Source organism: Nipponia nippon, unplaced genomic scaffold (genome assembly GCF_047370975.1).
Source record: "Nipponia nippon isolate SJK-2023a ecotype South Korea unplaced genomic scaffold, ASM4737097v1 scaffold_10, whole genome shotgun sequence".
Lineage (NCBI taxonomy): Eukaryota > Metazoa > Chordata > Aves > Pelecaniformes > Threskiornithidae > Nipponia > Nipponia nippon.
This window is the reverse complement of record NW_028262291.1, coordinates 29838326-29859599: the sequence shown is the minus strand read 5'-3', so window position 1 is coordinate 29859599 and position 21274 is coordinate 29838326. Positions and strand designations below refer to the sequence as shown.

At 43.6% G+C, this 21274-nt stretch overlaps 2 protein-coding genes across 10 annotated transcripts in view; both read right to left on the bottom strand.

Moving 5' to 3' along the window:
* Positions 1-962: 962 nt before the first annotated feature.
* Positions 963-9943, bottom strand: JMJD7 (jumonji domain containing 7). Its single transcript, XM_087746296.1, has 8 exons — positions 9853-9943; positions 8997-9150; positions 7839-8092; positions 6952-7008; positions 6445-6540; positions 4550-4626; positions 3299-3458; positions 963-1611 (listed from the first exon to the last, which is right to left on the bottom strand). The coding sequence occupies exons 1-8, from the start codon at positions 9917-9919 to the stop codon at positions 1523-1525; spliced, it is 954 nt and encodes a 317-aa protein (XP_087602422.1). The 5' UTR covers positions 9920-9943; the 3' UTR covers positions 963-1522.
* A 94-nt stretch (positions 9944-10037) lies between these two features.
* Positions 10038-21274, bottom strand: part of MAPKBP1 (mitogen-activated protein kinase binding protein 1) — a 103959-nt gene continuing 92722 nt past the window's right edge. For 5 of the 9 annotated variants that reach the window (XM_087746286.1, XM_087746284.1, XM_087746285.1 and 2 more), the window contains 3 exons: positions 19520-20581; positions 16108-16193; positions 10038-15102 (listed from right to left, as the gene is read on the bottom strand). In XM_087746286.1, the coding sequence (XP_087602412.1) occupies positions 14809-15102; positions 16108-16193; positions 19520-20581 (1442 nt within the window). In that variant the 3' untranslated portion in view covers positions 10038-14808. The remainder of the gene's footprint in view (positions 15103-16107; positions 16194-19519; positions 20582-21274) is intronic. The other 4 variants (XM_087746287.1, XM_087746288.1, XM_087746289.1 and 1 more) reach the window with 2 other exon arrangements.

The following is a 21274-nucleotide window of genomic DNA, read 5'->3' as shown; positions in this document are numbered from 1 at the left end:
CTCCTGGCGTGCAGTCTAACTTTTGATTATAGAGAGAGACTAAATGAAAAACCCCAAAGTGACAAAAAGAGATATTCAATTCGCCTTTCTCTCCGACTGTGGGAAAGTCCAGATTCGACTGCAAAACTGGCTTAGGCGCCTTTGCCAAGGCACAGTGAACACAAACCAACTGCAAAGCCTGAAGTAACGTGACATCTTCACCAAGCTGTCAAACAAAGCCTGCCCTTAATCCCTGCTGAGTTTTCAGTAATTTTTGGAAAGCACCACAAGGTAAAATGATACTTTATGCTCTATCTGTGTTTCTTTAAAAAACAAAAGAAACAGACAAAGTAAAATAATTGTATTTTTTCTTCACAATAATCAATCTTGTCTAAAAGGTATCATCTGCATTTTCCTAATTAATACATGGAAAATAAATTTGCCCCCATATCGCTAATGGTTCTAAGGAAGATTTGACGATAAATACCAACTTTTGGTTTTCATAAACACCACCATTACATTTTTGCAATGTCTGCGTACTTAATAGCCTTCTAGTTCTACGCTGTGTGTCTCAGACACGTGAGCAGTCTCATCCTGTTCTGTGGAAATACAAATGGAAATTACAGCTGCAGAAGTAGGCTCCTGGTTCACACAACTCTCATGACCATGTGTTAGGTAGCAATTAATGGCAAAGGAATGACACAATCCATGAGCCTACAAGCTGCAGAATCACACATCATGCCACAAGACCACAGGCGATGTGCAGACTGACTGTAGGTCTGGCAAAGCGACTCTAAAATCACCGTTCAGGATGCAAGAGAATGCAGCTGCATTTAAATACAGCAGTGGAAAGAAATAAAAATGAGCAATAAAAACATGTAGCTTAACACGGAGAACAGCCAGCATTGACTTTTGCATGTCCTCTGAGATGTCCTCCACCCATCACATCATTTGAAAAAAAAAGTCAGAAATTAGTACAGAAATAAGCTTTTAAACTGACCTTTTATTGCAGAAGTTGTAATTTCTCACCATCAAAACGCCACAGCCACTGAACTTACTGAATTACAACTGGACAGGATTTTTGCCTTAAGCAGAATGCATGTGTTACACACATTGGGGATTCCTTGGACTGATGCAGCCTGATGCACAGGCGGGTGGCAGAACAGATTCTTCCTTGTCCGCTTGGGTTGTTATGAAAACAATCTGTAGATCTGAACAGTCAGTCATGGCTTCTGTTTTGGGATTTCCAAAACCTGGATTGCCTCCCTTCAAATTTTATTTTGCTTACCGTCACTGAGGCAACAGTGCAAAGACCTAAAAATGCTATTATCAAACCTTCTACTTACAAGCCAAAAAAATCCAGCCAGTTGATCTGGACTCTGAAATCAAGCAAAATAGCCATGATCTGTTTGACAGCTGATGTTGAGGATAATTTAATGTTCAGTTCTTTTCACGTGAATCATGTCTGTACTCCGGTCACAGATGCCGATGATTGTATCACACATCAGCGAGAGAGATGACAAGCTCGAGTCTCCCACCTCTGCTATAACTCTTTCACGGTTTTTGTGAGACAATCTAGTAGTTGATAATAGCTGTACTTAAGGTCATATTCCATGTCATACCAATAATTCACTGAGAAGACAAGAAAAAGGAAAAACAATTCTAAGGCTAGAATGTAATAATTTACAAACGTGTTCATAGACTGTTTTACACAGTTCAGCTAGTACAGGCTTTTCCTTATTACTGACTGAACTTTGAAATGAGCAAATCTTTGACTACAGCCAAAAATAACGTAAGCAAACATTAGAGTTCTTTAATAGTGCTGCCAATGCAACTCTGTCTTAAGCCAAACCAACTCCTCTTCAGACTCTATACTGGTGATTCCTTGGAGCAGAAGCGGGCAAAATGTTTAGGTACAGAAAATGTATGCTTCTATTTAGACCAAAAATACCAAATACACTGCAAAGTTTAATATCTGGACAGGAACCTCTCTTCCTCTGAGTGTATAACAGATGGCAAATTCACCACTACTTCACAATGGTCATCAATTAGGCAGTGCTTTAATTCTGCTTCTCATTTTAATTTTGGTACATCTCCTAGAAAAAATAAGCCAAGCAGTATAATATTGTACCAATGCTGCCTGCAGGAATATATACTCTAGCTTCAGACATTCACTGGACCAGACCCAGAGAACACTGATTTTTCAAGTGTATACAGACTGTAGTGCAGTTAACAGACTAAAGGCCAAATAAACTCATCAACTCTTTATCCTTTCTGCTAGACAGAGAAAAAGAGAGTGACCACGGGCTTGCAACTGGAAACAACTCTACTTTTTCTAAAAAATCTTTAAGGACTGATGCAGCAGTACTGGGAAAAGAGAATGAGAAATACTGCTTTACTGCCAGTATGTCTTTTTATCACAGTATCACAAATACTGAAAAAAAGGGCTTGCAATATTTGCAGTGTTACACAAATACTAATGCTATGTTGTTCAAAATACTGTATTTACTCTTCCTGGGTAGACGGGATTATTCCAGGTAAAGGACAGCAAAAAACTCTTCCTCAAACCTTGCAAAACTCACAGAATATAATGATAATACTTTGCACCACCCTCACCCCTCCACCTGCACTAAATGAGCAATGCTTGAAATTCTGGAACTCTCTTCAGGAAGGAAAGAAAAAAAAGACAGAGAGAGAGGATGGTAAATCCTACGAAGAAAGAGATGACGAGACTTTTGATAAGCGCAGAGGAACAGTAACACAAGCACAGGCTTATTAGCGAGATAGGAGACTGGGTCAGAGCAGATTCCAGCTCACAGGACAACAGAGTATCTATCTTCCACGTTTTGTCTATATCCATGCCTAAAACTCACACACTTTCTGGTTTCCTTTTCTTCCCCAGAACCCTTTTTGCTGATATGATAACGGCACACACAACATGCAGTTTGTTTGTGAAAGGTATGTAGATGACCAATTTAGTCAGTTAGCAGACTAGGCAGACAAACTGCTTAGCTCCATGTTATAAACAGAATCTGGATCATGATCACTGAACTAGCTATCCTTCTCCAGACTTGACAACAAGAAAGACTTTTTCTTCTGCTACATCCCTAGCACTTGTCAACAATGCTATGAATTATAAGCAAAAGAGACTGCAAGGAGGTAGCCCATGGCGTCTGCCGAGATTGCTGTTTCCTCCTGAGGGGAGGCAGATGATCTTAAAGTGACCTTTGGTCCCAGTTATGCTTTGCTGTAGCTGTTTTGCTCTAGCTGCACACCCAGCACAGTTCAAAAACATATCTGGAAATACTGTGTATTTTACCTGCTATACAGCCATGTGATTGCTGAACATGATGGAACCAGAGAGAAGGCAGGTATAACATCTCACCAGCTTTCACTGTACACTGCAAAGGTTTTGCCTGAGCATACTCTGGATACTGTTCCAGATTCGGGTTCAATGGGTCCAGGGGGATCCAGGGCACCTAAAAGCAAAAGAGTATGTATATGGTACTGACCCTGGCAAAAAATTCCAGCAAGCTTCCAGAAAAACAACTGATAACCAAACTTACTAGGTTACAAAACATGTATTTTGCCTAGCAAAGTATGTTACAGCTACACAGTTTTCCACATTCAACTGGGAATAGGTCAAGGATGCAAAAATTTGCCTCCTTCAGTGAAGCATTTCTAATTAGGGAAAAGGTGCTAGATGTCAGCCATGAAATTTCAGTCTCATGGCATACTTTTAAAAAACCTCCAGCCCCTTAAAGTCACTTGCTCCTTCTATGTTCAGTACCTGAGTATTTTATCTGTACCACTCTTTTCAGAAATTTCTTTCTTCTTCTAAAGCTCTCTGGTCTAATTTTATTCCCAGCAACTAAACCTCCCCTTCCTGCTGGGAAATCCCTCTTGCCTGCATTCATTTCTTCTATGCCCTACAGAGTTAAAACCTCAGCACTTCACCTTACTGCGTTACAGGAATGCTCCCCTGAGATTCCGTGAGCACCACTCTGGAAACAGAGAAAACATCCCAGCTCAAGTTCAGCTGTAGCATTAGTCACACGTTGCAGAGGCAAAAGGAGAGAGATTAGATACAAAAGGCTACTCAGTTTTTGTAAAGTGCCTCCAGATCTATATGTTTTAATCAAATAAATAGTGCTACTACTAAGAAAAACACAATATATTAGTTGAGAGAGAGATGTTTCATTGCACTGGGTGATACTGCTGTAGAGCAAAATCTAGCCCTGAGTGGAGGGCTAAAAGAAAGTGAATGCATTTCAGTCTTAATGAAATAAATTTCTTTATTGTAGATTCATTTAAAAGTCCTTTGCTGGATTTATTTAAGTTTGGTGCAAGGAAGACAGTTTATGATATCAATGGTTTCAGGTGCGCGGTAAAAATCTTTTCTGGAAGCTGAGTATCCTTTGCGAATAGTAAAATAGAAGTGAAATACCTGGGCATTCTCTTTCCAGTAATGAAGGATTTCTAAATATCAATCAATATGCTCAGTTTGAGGGCTCAGCAGCACCCAAAACTATCTTTACTGTATTGACTGTGTTCTTTATATACTTTTTACCTTATCTGCATTCTTCTCATCCACAATTTCAAATGAACCATCTTCTGATACCTGGTAGGTTGCTGGCTGATAGAGCTCTGGAACCACAGAAAGAATTAAGTGACACAACTCAGAGTAGTACTCAGAGAAACTAATGGCAGGGCATGTCACACTTTTACCAAGTAAAAGAAAAATTAAGACAAAACCATTTTCAACTTATTGTCCTCACTGTCCTTTCCTTTGTCCATTTCCATTTTTATCCTGTTTCTTAATTTTTATTTTTTTTTTAAGTCAGTCTGAACACTGAACTGTCTTCCTGTTTGGAATTCCAACCTTCCTTCTTCACAGGAATTATTCTCCTCAAAATTCTTTTTACTTCTGGTCCTACTTTGTTCCAGTAACTGTCTTGTTTCCCTTTCGGAAGTCATAAATGCAACCCTGATGTATGCATTGTTCTATATTCTGGTGTTTCTTCTTAGGTCAGTCTAGCAAGATAGCCATCACAAGAGTTATTAGTGACTTGTGGCCAGCCTTTCACTTCTAATTTTATCTGATAGGGCTCATCAACTGCTTCAGATACTGCAGGTTGCTTTTCTTTCATTGCTTCAGCGCATGTGGTTTTCTAAACCCTCGAGAGAGGTTCTCTCCATTAACCTGATGTTTAAAAAGACAGAGTTGTCTTTTTTACTACACACTATAAAATGCAAGCATTACCTCTGTTCTATGCTTTAAGAGTAATTTGTTTTACAAAGTATGAATCATATGACATACATGTATTTCATATAGTCACATACATGTGACACCACATCCCCTATGTAGAAAGGCTGAGACAGATGGGGTTGTTCGGCCTGGAGAAGAGAAGGCTCTGGGGAAACCTTATTGCGGCCTTTCAATATATAAAGGGGGCTTACAAGAAAGACAGACAGAGACCTTTTAACAGGACCTGTAGTGACAGGACAAGGGGCAACAGTTTCAAACTGAGAGAGGGTAGATTTAGATTGGATATAAGGAAAAAAATTTTTACCATGAGGGTCATGAGACACAGGTTGCCCAGAGAAGTTGTGGATGCCCCATCACTGGAAGTGTTCAAGGTCAGGTTGGACCGGGCTTTGAGCAACCTGATCTAGTGAACGGCAGGGGAGGGTGGACTAGATGATCTTAAAGGTCCCTCCCAACCCAAACCATTCTACGATTCTATGATTTCAAGGTTGTAAACAAAAAAACCCCAGTATAAATAAAATATTGTAGCAGCACACATATCTAGGCAAAATTATATTCATGTCATACAGCACTCTGCATTCACTTAATCTGGAGGTTTGAAAGTCAAGGAATGGGAAAATAAAGTTTTATTTTATGAGGCATAAAGTTAAGCTGTCCACCTTCCAGATGACACTGCAACATAACAAACTACTACTGTGACACAGGAAAGCAACATAAAGAAAGAGAAAACAGGCAATGTGAAGTAATGCTGCCACAAGAATCTCTTTTTTCATTTCTCCAGTTTTCAGAGATTCAGTTAGTAACCTGAATATTTCATTAAATTACAACTTATTTTTCAGCTTCTTAGCTTTTTTCCTAGAGAAAAAAATGAGCAGGCAGAATCCAAACCCGTTAAACATCAAAGATGACATGCTACAATACTGGCAAGATAAATAATTTAAATACTCTAAAGCTCAAGAGACTGCCGTGAGTATCAATGAACCTATTACTTTACAGGACTGGAAAACCTGACCTCAGAATAATGTCTGTATGACAAACTACGTGCAGCACAAAATAGAAGAGATTTCTGTTCACACTGGAAAGTGTAACACTGCATAGACATCACAATGTTATCTCTGCGTCCTTTTTCATATCTTTCAATATTTTAGTCTCTCCTCCTTCCAACCTCCAGATATATTGCATAGTAAATTATATACCGTATGGAATGAAGGGACGGTCACTCGGTGGATGCAGTAGAAAATGTTTCTCTCCAGATATCACACAGTACAAGTTCTCATAATGATCTTTATGCACTAGGATTGAGAAAAAAAGAGACGTGGAGAAAGAGAGAAAATCAGTGTTATTTCCTTCTCTACATCAGAAACTATAGTAAACTGAAAGTGTCAGCTTGTCCTCTTATTATCAGGCTGCTTCCTCCTCTTGTGGCCACTGGGATTGGAAAGTAACAATATAATACCGTAGCAAATGTATTCAATGAAGCAAATTGTCAGTGCCTTGACTGACACGATGTCAGGTAGATGCACCCAGAGACACGGCACCAAAAGGCTGCAGAAGTGCAGGAGACAGAATGCAAAAAAGCATGTTAAAGTAGAACTGCCTTGTCAAAAAACCACACAGTCCTACTGAACCACTAACTCAAAACAAGCCCGCTTGAACCTGTGCTGAAAGCACACAGACGACTTACAGTGCCATACAATACATACAAGATGTCACAGCAGCTGATTCCCCAAGCCAGAAATTCACAGCATCAGGCTTCTTCCCTGTATGGTTAGGGAACAGAGAAATGTTGTCAACAAAAAAAGGATTTGAAGTGTCATGTTTTAAAGCGTTTCAAATATTTTTCTGACAATTTCTGCCAAATTCTGTCCTTTAATTTCCTTCGTAACTATGACAGGTTTCATTGCAAAATAGCACTCTGTGAGCAACAGCAACCTCCTTCTACACTGGAAGCCACTGTAGCGCCCATCAGACTTCATGACATACTATTATCCATCCCCAAATTGATGGTTCCAGCCCTTTGGTTCCACATTCTGGATCCCTAAGACTTAGCTCACAGAGAAACTGCAGCACGTCTCCATATAGTTGCAAAAAGAAGGTGAGATCACAGTAAATTATTTTCATTGACATTTTAAGGAAAGACATGCTGTAGAATAGAAACCAGCTGAAACAGAACAGCGTTTAACTAGAAACAAACGTCTGTAATTTTACCAAAGCGTGTGGGGGCTGTGTGCTGTTTTGCTCACTTGTTATGCTAGCTTTGGTAGCAACAGCATGAATCCGAGGCGAAACACAACTCTAAATCAGAGAAAAGCCACCACATGAAAAGAAGTGCTATATGGCAATATGACCACATTGTTTCAGTTATGATGGTCCCAATACACAACTGAGATATTGATTCTGGAGTAATCCAAACCCCAAACTTGGATTATTCTATCATTAAGTATTTTACCACTTCTACTTTCTAAGGGAATGAAACTAAACTGAGCTGTGGCACCCAGAAACAGAACAAACATTCACCAGGTACCTAGCATGATTGTTTCAAAGCTCCATACAAAATATTTACTGAATATAGCAGAAATAGAAGGTTTACCAAGTGCCTCACTCATCCATGGTATGTCAGGCTGCACATCACAGACAAGTTCAGGGAACTCCTCGGTGAGGTTTGAACACTGCTTCTGCACATAGAATACGTTGGGAGAGGTCACCTTCTTCTCCACAATGTCCAAAAAGTCCATGAAAGGCATTTGGCGCTCCTCTGGCATGACAAAACGGTCCTGAAACACTGCATCTGCATAACCATTGGGTGTTACTGCCACACTCACTACCTTGGGACCTACTACCTCCCTGCAAAATAAATCAAAGGTTTATAGCCAGACCTGCAACTGGCCCATATAATGGACACTGGTTACTTTAAAAAGAACATGTTTCATGGCCAGCAAAAATAAGAAGCCTGGCTTTCCATGGATGGGTGTCTCTAGACTAGGTTTGCTACTGTCTGATGAGGACTCACATTCTGCTCCGATTGCTCCCTGTAGTCAAGGCAACTGTACTATCTTTCACCTCTCTAAATTCTCTTGTCTAACAGGTCAGTTCACAAAGGAGCTCCCTTTTCCTCCGTGCAGGCAGAGGGCCCTCTTCAGCCACTTCTTTTCATGAACCATGGCAGACCTTGAAATTCTTGGGACCGCTCAACCAGGCCAAATCTGGGCAGCCATACGTTCAAGAGCAGTCGAGGAGGGAGAAGGGCAGACAGAGACTGACGGACACACCCATCGTGAGGCTAATGGCCCTTATTTAGATCTAAACAGAAATGCCCTCTCAGAAAAGAACTTTTAAAAAAAATCAGTCATTGTTAAAACGCTCATCATTTGCTTTTTTCTAAAAAAACAAGGTGTACTCAGTCACAAACGAGTCAGTCTGTTCTTACAGCACTACAGCCCCACTCCAGCTGGGAGGCTACAGGGTGGAGCACTGGCGAGAGCACAGCCATCGGGCTGGGTTTTGATAGCCTGAGACTCCTGGCTGCCGACAGACAAAACACGGAGCCTTCGTACTGCATCGGAACTGGTCAGGGCAGTACGTTTGCAGGAAGAGATTTACACACGAGTTTGGCAGGACTGAACACCTTCATACAGAAGCACTGAGGAATCTGAGTTAATCTTACGGATAAAAACAAAGATTAAGGAATGGTCTTTTAATGAGGTCACCTGACATTGACCACGGGTCCTGCTCCAAAGCTCGTTCATACCTGAGGTACGCTGAGGTCCATTTCTTCAGAGCTGGCCAGTGGCTGATGGCATTCTGAATTATACAAGGTTTATTCGGGCTCACCCATTCTCGATAGAACTCCAGCGGGGACGGAGGCCTATCAAGATAGGGTACGGACTCCGTCCACCCCAGCTCTGTCCAGGCAAACAAGAAACAGTTTTACTCCGCGTCCTGAGAGAAGCCCCCTCTGCTAGCACACTGACTGGCTTCAAACCCCACGCCACAGGTGCTCAACTGAAAGCAAGCCGTGCCCGTCCCCCCCCAGCTCCAGAAATTGCTCTGTTGAAACCCAGAGGCTGTTCGGAAGGGTTTCGGTGCCAGACGGGTACCTCGCGCCGTCGCCCTGCTCACGCCACAGGTGGCCACGCCGTGGGCTCGCAGGAGCGTGCACGAAGGACAGACGTTACAGGAGACGCGCCTCCGATACAGAGATGATACCTCAGGAAGATCTTTGGAAGCTGGCACAGTGCTTTGTTTTGCTATTTTACACGTAGGAAACCAACCTAAAAGGGCCATTTTCTCGAGTTTTGTTTTCTTTTTGCAGCGGCCTTTCTGCTGCTGCTTCACCTCGGAAACATTTGGCTGAAAACCGAGTAGGAGCGTGGATGCTCCAGTTCAACCCACGCAGGTGCCACTTGCGGCTGCTGCGGCCCAGCCGGGGCGCCGAGGCGACCGAACACCGAGTTTTTCTTCCCGCAGGCCGGGCTGCGGCCCCCGGAGAGCGCCAGGGCCCGGCCCAGGCCCCAGCGCCCGCCGCTCGCCCACCGCCGTTCCAAGCGGGGCCGCCCCCGCGGCCTCCCGCCCCCTTCCCGCCCCGGCCCCGGCCCGGCGCTCACCGCGGGCCTCCCGCGGGAAGGCGGCCAGGCAGCCCCGGACCGCCCGCAGCGCCGCGCCCTCCGCCATGCCCGCGCCGCCGCCGGCGCGGCCCGCCCCAGCCCGGCCCCGGAGGAGGAGGTGCCGCCCGCCCCCCCCCCCCGGAAAATGAAATCGCGAGTGGGCGGCGCGGCTCAGCCGCAGCTCGGTAAGAAATGATCACATTTTTATTGAAACAGTTTAAGACGCGGAGTACAAATGAATACAGAGTTAAAAACAGCTCCCGGAGGGAGCCTCACAGTGCAAAAAAAACCCAACAAACGATTTTTATTATTTTTCTTCCAAATAATTAAAAAAAAAAAAAAAAGACATTTTAAAGGATTATTTTACCTAAAGCCAAAAGTATAAAAACACACATTTATAAATAAAGCAGGAGGGAATTTTTTTGTTGTTTTTTAAGCGGGTGAAGGAAAGGGGCGGTGCTGGAGAAGGCAGGTAAAGCGTTGCCTGCCGGGTGCCTCGGGGGCACGCGGGACCCGCGGCGTGGACACGGCTTGTTCCTAACGCGCCTGCCCCACGCGTCTCCCCGCCACGCTTCGCTGCGGGCGACCCCTTCCCGATGCAGTCCCAGCCGCCCCCGCCTTACTTACACGGACGATCTGAAACAGGGGACGTGCTGGTCCGACCCAGAGAAGGCAGCACCTGCTCGCTCGGGCTGCTGTAGGACCTGTCTATTATTTCTAATGAGGTTTTTGTCATTTAGTACCCTGGATGCTACACATCCAACGGGGTGGGGTGGGGGGAGACACCATATACATGCAGGAATTTACCAATGGTGTTTAAATACCTGTATTTCATTTTTTCTTTATATATAATTATATACATATTCTTTCTTTAAAAAAATTAAGTTTGTATATTTCTACTCCCGGAAAAAAGCGTCCCGATTCCTCTGAGTCACGATGGATGAAGTCTGCAAAACAGGGGACTGGGGAGGGGGCTGCTGCAAGGCCTGCCCCAACCATCACCTGGGAGCTTGCACGGAAAGGAGAGGACAACCTGAGAGAGGAGGTGGAAGAAATGCAGACTCCCATACACACAGCTCCTGGGTGCTACTGAGGGATGAGGAGGAGGAAGGTATTACCTGCCGCAGGCCGGGTAACAAAACGGAAAGAGTTTGCTGCCCTCTCAGGTTACAGCCCTTCCTGCTGCACTAGTTCAGAGGGCCCAAGACTGAACCAAGGGGTCCCACAAGCAAAGTAATACTATTTACAAGATGGAAAAAAAACCAAAAAAAACCCCAAAAACTGTTCTCGATTTGACCAGGAATGTTGGGTTGGAGGGGACAAAATGTATTGTAAAGAGGATAGGTAGGTCCAAATTATTTTTTCAGGCTTTAAGGTAAACAAATAACTTCTCTCAATACAGATATCCGGTTGTGCCTATGCTAACACCCACACAAACCAGTAAGAGGGATCACAAACCAGTAAGAAGGACAGACTCAAGTTTATTACCTCCTCCCACAAGCCTCTTCACTTCCCAGGCAGTTACCGTTCAGTATTTCTCCACCTGGCCCAATGGACAGCCTGTGGTAAAACGTATTCACAAGGCGCAACAAAATGTAACACATTTACGCTCTCTTTGTTCTGTAAACGAGAATTTTTAGGAATATTTCCTACTGCCAGCAATAGGAAGTTAGCAGGGAAGAATCAATTGGATCAGTCTCAAATTATACAGAGCAACACTATCTCCTTACCCCTCTCAGCAACAAACTTGTGGCACCAGCATCTCCTTTACTGGGCTTCTCCTACTCAATTCGTAACATCCAAGCCTTGGGCAAACAGCTCATGACTTTGCCCTTTAAGAAAAAAACAATTGCTTAGAGGACAGCAAGCGAAGAAACAAGAGGCCCAATAGGACATATTTAAAAACAAACCCCTTCCAATTCATTCTTCAATTACAGATCACCACCTCAGTCCTAAATCTACTTTCCTGAAGCCTTTCTGTACTATACCTTTCACAGGTATTGGCCAAATGGTGTTCCTCAGGCCAAGACTATCTCTACCTCTACTCTCTTTTCCTGTGTGTCCTACATACACTATTCTAATTTATTTTAAACTACACAACCATCCTCCAGCTGATCTACTTGCCCGACACTTCTCTTACCATCATTCTGATCAGATTTGACCTCTCGCTTCCCGTATGCAGCCATAACCCTAAGCAAAATCCATTCCAGGAAGCAAAGCCCAGTCTGATCAGCTTAAAAATCAGATTTGCCTCACGCAACTCATTTCCGAAGAGCTTTCTTTCATACCTCTATGCCAGCTTCACTGGTTGTTGCTCTTTACCTTAATGGGAATTTCATTCTCGCCACTGGCTCTATCATCTCTGACCCTTTTTGTCACTACCTCAAAGTTTAAATAATAAAATGGAATACAATTGCACAGGGAAGTAATATAAAGGACCCTCAAACCGTTATCACCAGTACCAAAAGATACCTGGGTTGAAGGGACTGCTATTTTACCTGAGTGTCTTGTGGCCCCAGTACAGCAAGAAATTTCCTGTATACTAGGACATATGTTCACAGTCTGAAAGTGGAGAAACTAATCACCTCAAAAGCAAGCTTGACCCACACTAACTCCCCCCATCACAGACCCAACGTGACTGCCATCATACATTCCACTCACGGCATCTCCAGCACACCTTTTCAGTCAAGGAAACTGCCAGAAATTTCCTCTCTGGTTTTCAACTTGCCTTCCTTTGCAAAACCTGTCTGTGCAAGAGAAGCTGCCCATGGGACTGAGCACACCAGCTGATTCAGCACAGTGCAATGCTGAGACAGGACTAGAAAATAACACTTTTGAAGTTTCAGTACAAGCCCATGGAAGGAAAGGTTAGCAAGGACACCTGAAACATGATTAAGCAGATTTAAATTACAGGCAGAAGTAGCTGGAAATCTCTCAGAAGTGCTCCCCATACTGCCAGGTCCTGAAGTGCTCAGCAATGGTGAGCAAACCTCTTGGGGGAGAGCGAGAACTGCAGATTATTCAGCCCTGGAGTTATCTAGAAGAAACAGGTCATCCTACGCCAGTCTGGTCAGCCCAGTAGAAAAAAGGCTGCGCTGCAGATCTCCAGTCACAGAAAGACAAGAAGTCAACAGACCACGTTTCCGAGTGGCACAGGGTTTCAAAGAGATGACAGCCAGGACAGTAAAATGAAAGAAAACTGCTTCAAGCCTGTAACCTGTGGTACCATGTGATGCAGTCTGGCTGCCTTTGAGTGACTTCCAAGCTGCTAGCAGTCTCTCTCCCACCGAAACCCTGTTGCTTGCATTAGTTTTATAAACTGGGATTACACTGCTCTGCCTTAAAATAAATACAAGACAAACTGGAGATGGAGGAAGAAATAAAGCATTTTGTGTATCTGTCCCTGTTGTGAAAAGGAGCGGGAGTAAGGGGGAAGGTGCTGAAGAATTTCATTGGTTTGAAATTTTTTTTTTCCTAGCTTATCATCGACCAAAAAAAACAAAAAAAAAACCCAAAAAAACCCCCACATCACTGGACGGTTTTAAGCCACAACAAACACAAGTTAGCATGAGCTTAGAGAAGCTCCACAGGGTGAGAAGAGTATTGCACACATAAATGCAAGAAGGGAAGATTTTCTGTTTCTCAGACAAGAAATTCATGAAAAGCAAAGAGGCTGGGGGCAGAGGAAATGGTGGTAATCACATCCCAAAATATCTTGTTCGAAGTTCCTGGGAAACCATTTTCTGTGGGTAGTTGACATAACTTTACAGAAGGTAAGAGAAACCCAGCTTTCTTGGGATGTCAGTATTCTGTTTTCCTGGAAAAGCAAGAAGAAAACATTTTCCTATCACAGTGAAATGAACAAATGACACGGATGAGTCATTGCACTGAAGATCTCTCAAATCCAGAGTTACACTGTAAGAGAAGGAAACCAGCTTTCCCATGTCACTTCTCAACAAATAAATCACCACCCCAAATTTCCCAGTCATGATAACATCAAAGTCAATATCAATTCCTAATCATAAAAGGTGGCTGAAACAAACTTTCATATTTGTCTCTAAATCCCGTTTTTAAAATGTCTGCAGAAAACCCTGTCTGAAGTATCAATATAATATCAAATTCCAGATTAAAAATACCACTACTGAATTCATGAAGTAATCTCCAAAGCATGGTCCAAGGGTTGCAGAGCCTTCCCCTGGAGGTGGAATGCAGATAAAATACAGTGTGGGGACTGTCTTGAAACAAGAGAAAAGCGGACAGGGTTGTCATGACAACAGTAGGATTACTCCAGGTAACAAAACTAAGGCAGGAAAAGAACGATCAGCAAGACAAGATTTAAGCAGAAAACAGTTCATTAATTGCACAGACACTCCAGCCTGTCTCCCTGTTGGGGGTTTATAATACAGAGATTGTTTCTCGCTGGGATATGGCAAAGGGATTGACAGTTTCTGTTAAAGGACAAAGATAATAGCCACAAATGTAACATAGAGCAACAGTCAGAAAAATAAATTAATAAATAAACACATAAAAAGTCTGCTTCTTGATTCTCATGAAGCCTTAGAGAGGAAGGGATTGGCTTCACTTGGACTCCTTTGTTTTTAGTCAGCAGTTCAGAATTTCTTGGATAAAGTGGATTTTCTTTGTTTCTTTAGGTGCCAAACATCCTGACCTCCTGGCTATGAAGAAATTTCAAGGCAATTTCTCCAAACTCCTCTTTCAAGACTTTGTCTAGAGACAGGAAGTTGAAGACCATTGGGGAAAAAATATTAAAATTGTGGCCAGCACATTGCTAAGAATTAGAGCAAGTCAGTTGTAGGGGCCTGAGGAAATCAATTTATGAAGGTCTCCCCACCAGCCCTAGACCAGTGCAATGGTAGCATCGGTCTGAAGCTCTCTCTGTGGTCCTCTTCTTGGGATTATTTCTGTGTATTCACAAACAGCTGAAAGCCACCCCTCTTAGAGTTTTTTGTCCATGCGTCGTTCCACGGCTTGTAGCAATAGCTCCGAGTACTGTTCCAGCAAAGCCAGTGTCTGCTCATCTCCCAGACTCTTGGGACTCGGTAGATTGGCACCACATCCCTCATTCTGTGGGCTAGTGGTATCTTCTGGCTTTGCCAGTACCTCCTTAACCTTTGGATGCTCTTCCTCATCCTTCAGAGAGTCCAATTCTTTCTTCATTGAGGAGAATGTTTCTGTCAGGAGGCCTGCTATTTTATCTTTGTCAGTAGAAGACTCCGTATCATTTAACACCTGAAAATAGAGAGGGAAAAGAAAAAAAAGAATGCATTGGGGTTTAGGTAGAGCACCAAGTAAACAGTTTCAGCCCTTTAGGGAAGTGAAGCCATGAAGATTTGCAGACCACTCAAGTGTCCTTTTCTTCAACACTCGAGACTGCCAATTTAGTCACATAGCAGGACATGCATCCAGTACTACTAGTCACACAAAATCCAGAGGCATTACTCCAATAAGATAGAGATTGGAAGCACATTTTTGGGTAGCATTCCCCTTATACTGGGCCTAAGGAGGCGCTATGTTTCCCAGCTGCGGCACAGGGCCACAGTCTCCTTTTCTTCCCGTCTGCCAGATGCAGCTGGTCACAGGAACAGAGCAAGGTCAGAGAGCTACTGCAAGTGCTGAGGCCAGAGCTGCAGAGGTCCCCATGGCAGAAGCTCGCTGTGGAAGGTTTCACACTCATTACAGGAGACTTGACAGGTGAGTGCAAAGCAAAGAAACAAAGAGCTATTACATTGCTCTGCACGTCCCTATGGTCTGGCAGTAAGAGGGACAGGCGAGTGGTTGCATGTTCCCTCTCACAGCTGGATTCCCATGGTATCTCACATTTGTTAATCCTTTTCCCAGGCATCAAAGACAAAGAACAGATGGGGATAATAAAACTTAAAGCTCCTATAATATTTTGTATTTCTGAAGCACTGCATAAATATTAACTAATTCCCTAAAAGCCCTTTGAAAAAGAGTGTACTGTTATCTTCAGTTTACAGATAGGCTAAACAGACTGGAAAGTTAATTGATTTGCTCAGAGTACCATAGCAAGCCATTGGAAAATCCAAAGTTGGAAATTGGGAGTTCCTGCCTCCCCAGTTCAAGCTTAAATTGCAGTCAAGTGGACAACCAGGCAGCTTGTGTCACTGAACACCCAGTCAAAAGAACACCTTGGGCCAGCAAGCACATACACTCGATGCTCGCGGGCTGTAAAGCCAACGTACTGTAACAGAGCCCGTGTCTGAGGTCACTCACCATGCGGTAAAGATGAATGGCTTTGCGCATGCTGTCCTGGAGCTCGGATACCACGTGCTCGCACTGCTCGATGCTGATGCACGATTCTGAAGGGGAGGAAAAAATAAAAACCCAAACTAAGACACAGACATACTCCAATATCTGTGGTCTCACAGTTGGGTAAGAAAACATTCTTTTTTAATGTATATTTGAAAGACCATGCGCACTTCTCATTCGATTTTTAGGGCTGGTTTGAGCCAATCATTAAATAGGCAAGTTCTACATGAGCTTTCCTTCATACTACCTAGAGATGCTGCTTGTTTCAAACATTTCTATTTTTCCAGTCTTTAGCCTCTCCTAAGTCAACAATGGTTTTTGTCAGATCGCACATGTTTGTTACAGTCAAGGATAGTCACAGATTACCCATGCCATTCTCAATTATAATTAAAGTCAAGTTTGAATGAAGGCTTCTAGTGACAAAAGGAACTGATCTGAGGAGCATCTAATTTAGCCTCCACCTGGTCAGAAATCTACACGCCCCCCCCTCATGTATCCTTCTGTACAGTGTACAACTAAGTGCTGAGGATGAAGGATTACACTGAATTATTACAGTGTTCTCTAGTGAGGACTGAGGTCCAGAGGAGTGTTAACAAACTCAATCACAACAGAATCACATTTCTGAGCAATCCAGGATATGCACTGCTGATACACCATAATTCAAAAATGAAAAATAAAAGCAAGCAACTGAAGAACACCATCTTCTGCCTGCCCCCACCAGATACTATCTCCAAAGCATCAGAGTTGAAGGCCTGCAATGTTTTAATAAAATAAACACTTTCATGAGTTAGACACAAAACATGAACAAAGACATAGACACACACACACAATCTGCAGTTATCTTCAGTTTGCAAAGGCCTGGACAAAGGCCATTCGACTTGCTTTAGTTACCTAAAAACAAAACTTGGTCACATTAGCACTATTATTTCTGCACTTCTAAGAACATCATCTTTGAACAGGCTGGAGGGGACCCTAGCTAATTTTATGAATACATCCAGATGATGTATAAACAAATACAGCTAGAAAAACATCTATTTATACATAAACAAACACATCTAGAACAAAGGGGCATGAACAAATCCTTCCATCTGCATTTTTTGTTCCCGAATCACCCAGCCTTGTAGAGTTTGAGCACAGTGGGCTTCAGTGCAGTCCAAGAGTCTTGCCTTTTTTTTTTTCCACCTCTTTTTTTTCTTTTTTTTTTTTTTTTTTTTGCTGCTCCCCTCCTGCCCTCTTTTTTGTTTTAAACCAAGCTGTTTCTTCTCATGAACATTTCTGGATTTCTCCTCTGATCATGCTTTTTATGCTGGTCTCCAGCTTTGTGAGCTGCCAGTCCGGAGAAAGGTCACAAACATAACATAAATGCTTGAGTAACAGGCATTTGCTGCCTCTCAGGTGTGCAGAGCAGAGCTCTTCAGAAACCAGCAGAAAATATTAAACACAGCAACTGTATTAAGCACATCTACAGCACTTTAACTATAGATGTCAAAATGCTTTAATAAAAACAATTAAGTCACTTTATCTGCAGCTGTTATACAGGCAGGAAAATGGAAGGGCAGAAAAATTAAGTGGAAACCCAAAGACACAGAGCAAGTCAGAAGCAGAACAGGTCTCTGTCAACTCTACAGTTCTAATCTAAATGGCCACACTATGATACACAGAAGCCACAGTAAACTGTTCACAGCAATAGCCAACTTGGATCTGAACAGCTTTTCCAGCATCTGCCACTAAACATTTGAGAAACGTGGTCTGCAAGAAGCTGAAGGCTGACAGCTGTCTGTTGAGGAAAAACAAAATTGGGGATCCACTGTGCTAAATCATCCTAACCCACTAAAGGATGCTGCTAAATATTCTGTCAGGGCATGCTATGTATTGCGAGCTGCTCTAAAAAAAACAATCACTGCTGCAAAAAAAATTGCTCTTTCTCTGCACTACCTGTGCTAATTCTGCAAACAAAGATTCATAGCAACCGACCAAAAACCATGTGATATGTAGCTTGATTCCCAAGTCTAGAAGAGAAAACTCAGCCTAAAGAGTACAGACAACTGGGCTGTTACTTCTCTGCTGTAGAATGTGACTCCACAGCTCCAGGCTGCATCTGCTGTTGGAGGAAACCTCACCCCTGTGGAGGTAGGGTCTGAAAGTTTCAGATGCACTCGCTGTTCTACAGAGCAGCTACCCTATAGTCTAACAACAGCTCGTCCCTCAGACAAAACACCACATTTCCTGTTTTACATCAGTGCTTCAATCTTAGAGCATTTGATCCCTCTAGAAATGAAAAACAAACAAACAAACAAAACACAACAGTGCATCAGAAACAGATTATCCCTCTGCAATGCTTCAGTGCAGAAATACTGCACTTAACCATTGCAATGAATGGTGGAGCAGCCTGGCACCACAGAAAGTAATTGATCAGAGGATTACAGAGGAGTCCCTTCTCAGATAGGAATAAGAACAACATAGCAAAAAGGGATTAAGAACCATGCACTGTATCCCTGGAAGGCACAAGGTATCAGTGCAGTGGTTAACATCCAGCTTCCTACTGCACGACTCAGCTGAGTATTTCAGGAAGGCACATTTCCTTTCAGGTTGTGACAGAAAAGAAAAACCTCTGGACATTTTAGTCCCACAGCATTTGCTATGCCTTCTCTGCCTCTGGAGGATCTCCTGCCATGGAGGGCAGGATTTTTGCTTCAGTTTGAAGTTACCTGCTACTTTTCATTTGATTGAAGTACCTTCAACCAGGGCCTGTAACAGATCCAAGAGCTGTTTTCAGCAGGTAAAACGGTTTCCCACCTTGTACCTTTTTCTCCAAACGAGAGATAATTCAAAAATTAATCCATGTTCTTTATGCTCAAACCCAAAGGCTAGCCATACCCAGTTTGCAGACATGTCCTCAGAGTGATAGCAGCACAGAGACTTTCTTGCTCTCACAGGTGACTACAGCAAGGAACTCGCCTTGGTCAAGCCTCATCTCATGCAAGAAAACTGTATGCAAACCCTTCTGGACCCTGCACGCTTGCACATTAACAAAGTAAAGCCTGAGCTGCCTGGCATAACTTCACTGTCACTATTATCTGTGCTTGCTACGTTCAGCTAGCACGTGTTGGCCTGCACCTTCATCTGCTGGTCAGACATGCTCTGAGGGGGGCACAGGGGCTGTAACCTACACACACTCAACAGGGATTCCTAGCACGTCAGCTTTTAGCATTGACCAGAAAGGGGTTTTAGCCCCTACATGTAATTGTATGACTAAAACCATGAGAGTGCCGAGGTCTACAAAACATCCAGCTAAAAAGGACCTTCAGACATAAGACCCAGAGGAAATGGAAATTAAAGACTGAGAAAAAGATGTCAGGTTGAAGAAGTGTCTCACCATTGAGGGGATGGCTTATGGAACGAGACAGGTGCAGACAGGACGAGACAGGCCAGAAGCTGGACGTAAAGAAATGTGATGGGATCGTGAGGCGGTTCACAAAGACAGGAGACAGAAGGGGGAAGATAAGAGATGGGTATCCATGCACACCTGAGACCTGTGCCGAGGCAGTTATAGATGTAGGAGACCTTGGCCTGATGGGGTCTAGTGGGCAAAGTCCAGGTTGGTTGTCTAGCACACAGGCGATGCCGGTGATCCTCTCCCTGCACCTGGCCAGTGTGCCCTCGGGAGACCTTAGGTGCCGGCCCTCTGACAACTCCCTCAGTTTTGGATTAGTGACCCCTGGCTCATCCTGGCAACTTGACCTTGAGACTGAACTCTCCACCAGGCTCTCCTTAGCAAGTCCTGTTGGGATCTCTCTACCAGGAACCAGAGACCCAGCAGTCTGATTCTCCCTCTTGGAGGTTCGGACCTCAGGAAAAGAGGGTTTCTTTTTACAGGCCCCAGCAGGTGACTGCGGAGACTGTGGCTCAAGCAGGGTTTTTGTTTTGGTAGTGGGTGAGAAGGAGGCCAGGGTGGGTCTATCAGGCAATGGCTTGGGAATGTCAAGAATCAGATGTGCTCGGTTTGATGATGCCAACTTGCTGTGGAAGGACTTGGGAGACGAGCAGTTTACAACTGGCTGAAGTGCTGGCTTCACTGGAACATTTTCTTTCACTGGTAGCTTAATCTTCTCAGCATCTGCTGTGGAACTAAACTGTGTCTTCTCTGCCACTGGAGGGCTAGTCCTCCCATCAGTCAACATTTCGGTGGAGTAACCAAGGTACAGGTTTTCCCCTACAGATATGCTCCTTGACATCTTAGCACGGAAGCTGGTTGTGGGGTTCATGTAGGACTTTGGTTTTACAGCCCTGACATCTTTGGCCAGCAGAGCACCAGATCCATCCATCTTCAACATACTGGCTGATAACACCCTGCAACTGTTAGGTCTGGGATCCTTCTCAACCACCATAAGAGTCTGAGGACGCTGCTTGGCAGAGGATACCACTCCAGGACCCTTATCTGTGAAAATTAAACAGACAAACATACCAAAAATAGACAAGAGCCTGCAGTGAATTCCAAAATGGGAAAGTAACAGAGCTGCTCCAGCCTATAAGCCTCAGCTCAACCCCTGGGAGAGGTGTACAGAACCACTACTTCAGGTTAATATCACCAAGCCTCAACAGCTTGCTTTTTCGCCTCTCCCTCATCCTGCTCACACACTGCTGCTTTCCTGATGAGAGAGACTTGTTCTTAAAGTGTATGGCCAGAAGACCTCAGACCACTGTGACCGCTAACTGAGAGGCCAGAGGAAGCAGGCAAAAACTTATACATGGTGTTGCGGTGATAAGGTTTATTTTTTTTTAAAAACAAACTGAGTGCTTATTGATGGTTCATGAGTTGATTGTTTCAAAAATGGAGTTCTTTCACATAGAGTGCACGGATACAGTAAGCTGCCTTTTACTGCCCCCACTCCTTTCCTCTTTCTCTCCTCCCCACCCTGGGGAGCTTCAGTCTTGGCCTGGAGCAGCCACCCACAGCAAGAGAGAATTTCTTTGCAAATAGTTCATTTCACCCTTGGCATTGCTCCTCCCACAGCTGCCAGACAAATATCAGAGACTGATAATTAGGAGACCAGCATCTGCATTACAAATTAAAAGTATTTTCCCTTGACAGGCTAAGAGTTAGAAGACATGCAAAGCCTCTAGCTCAGAA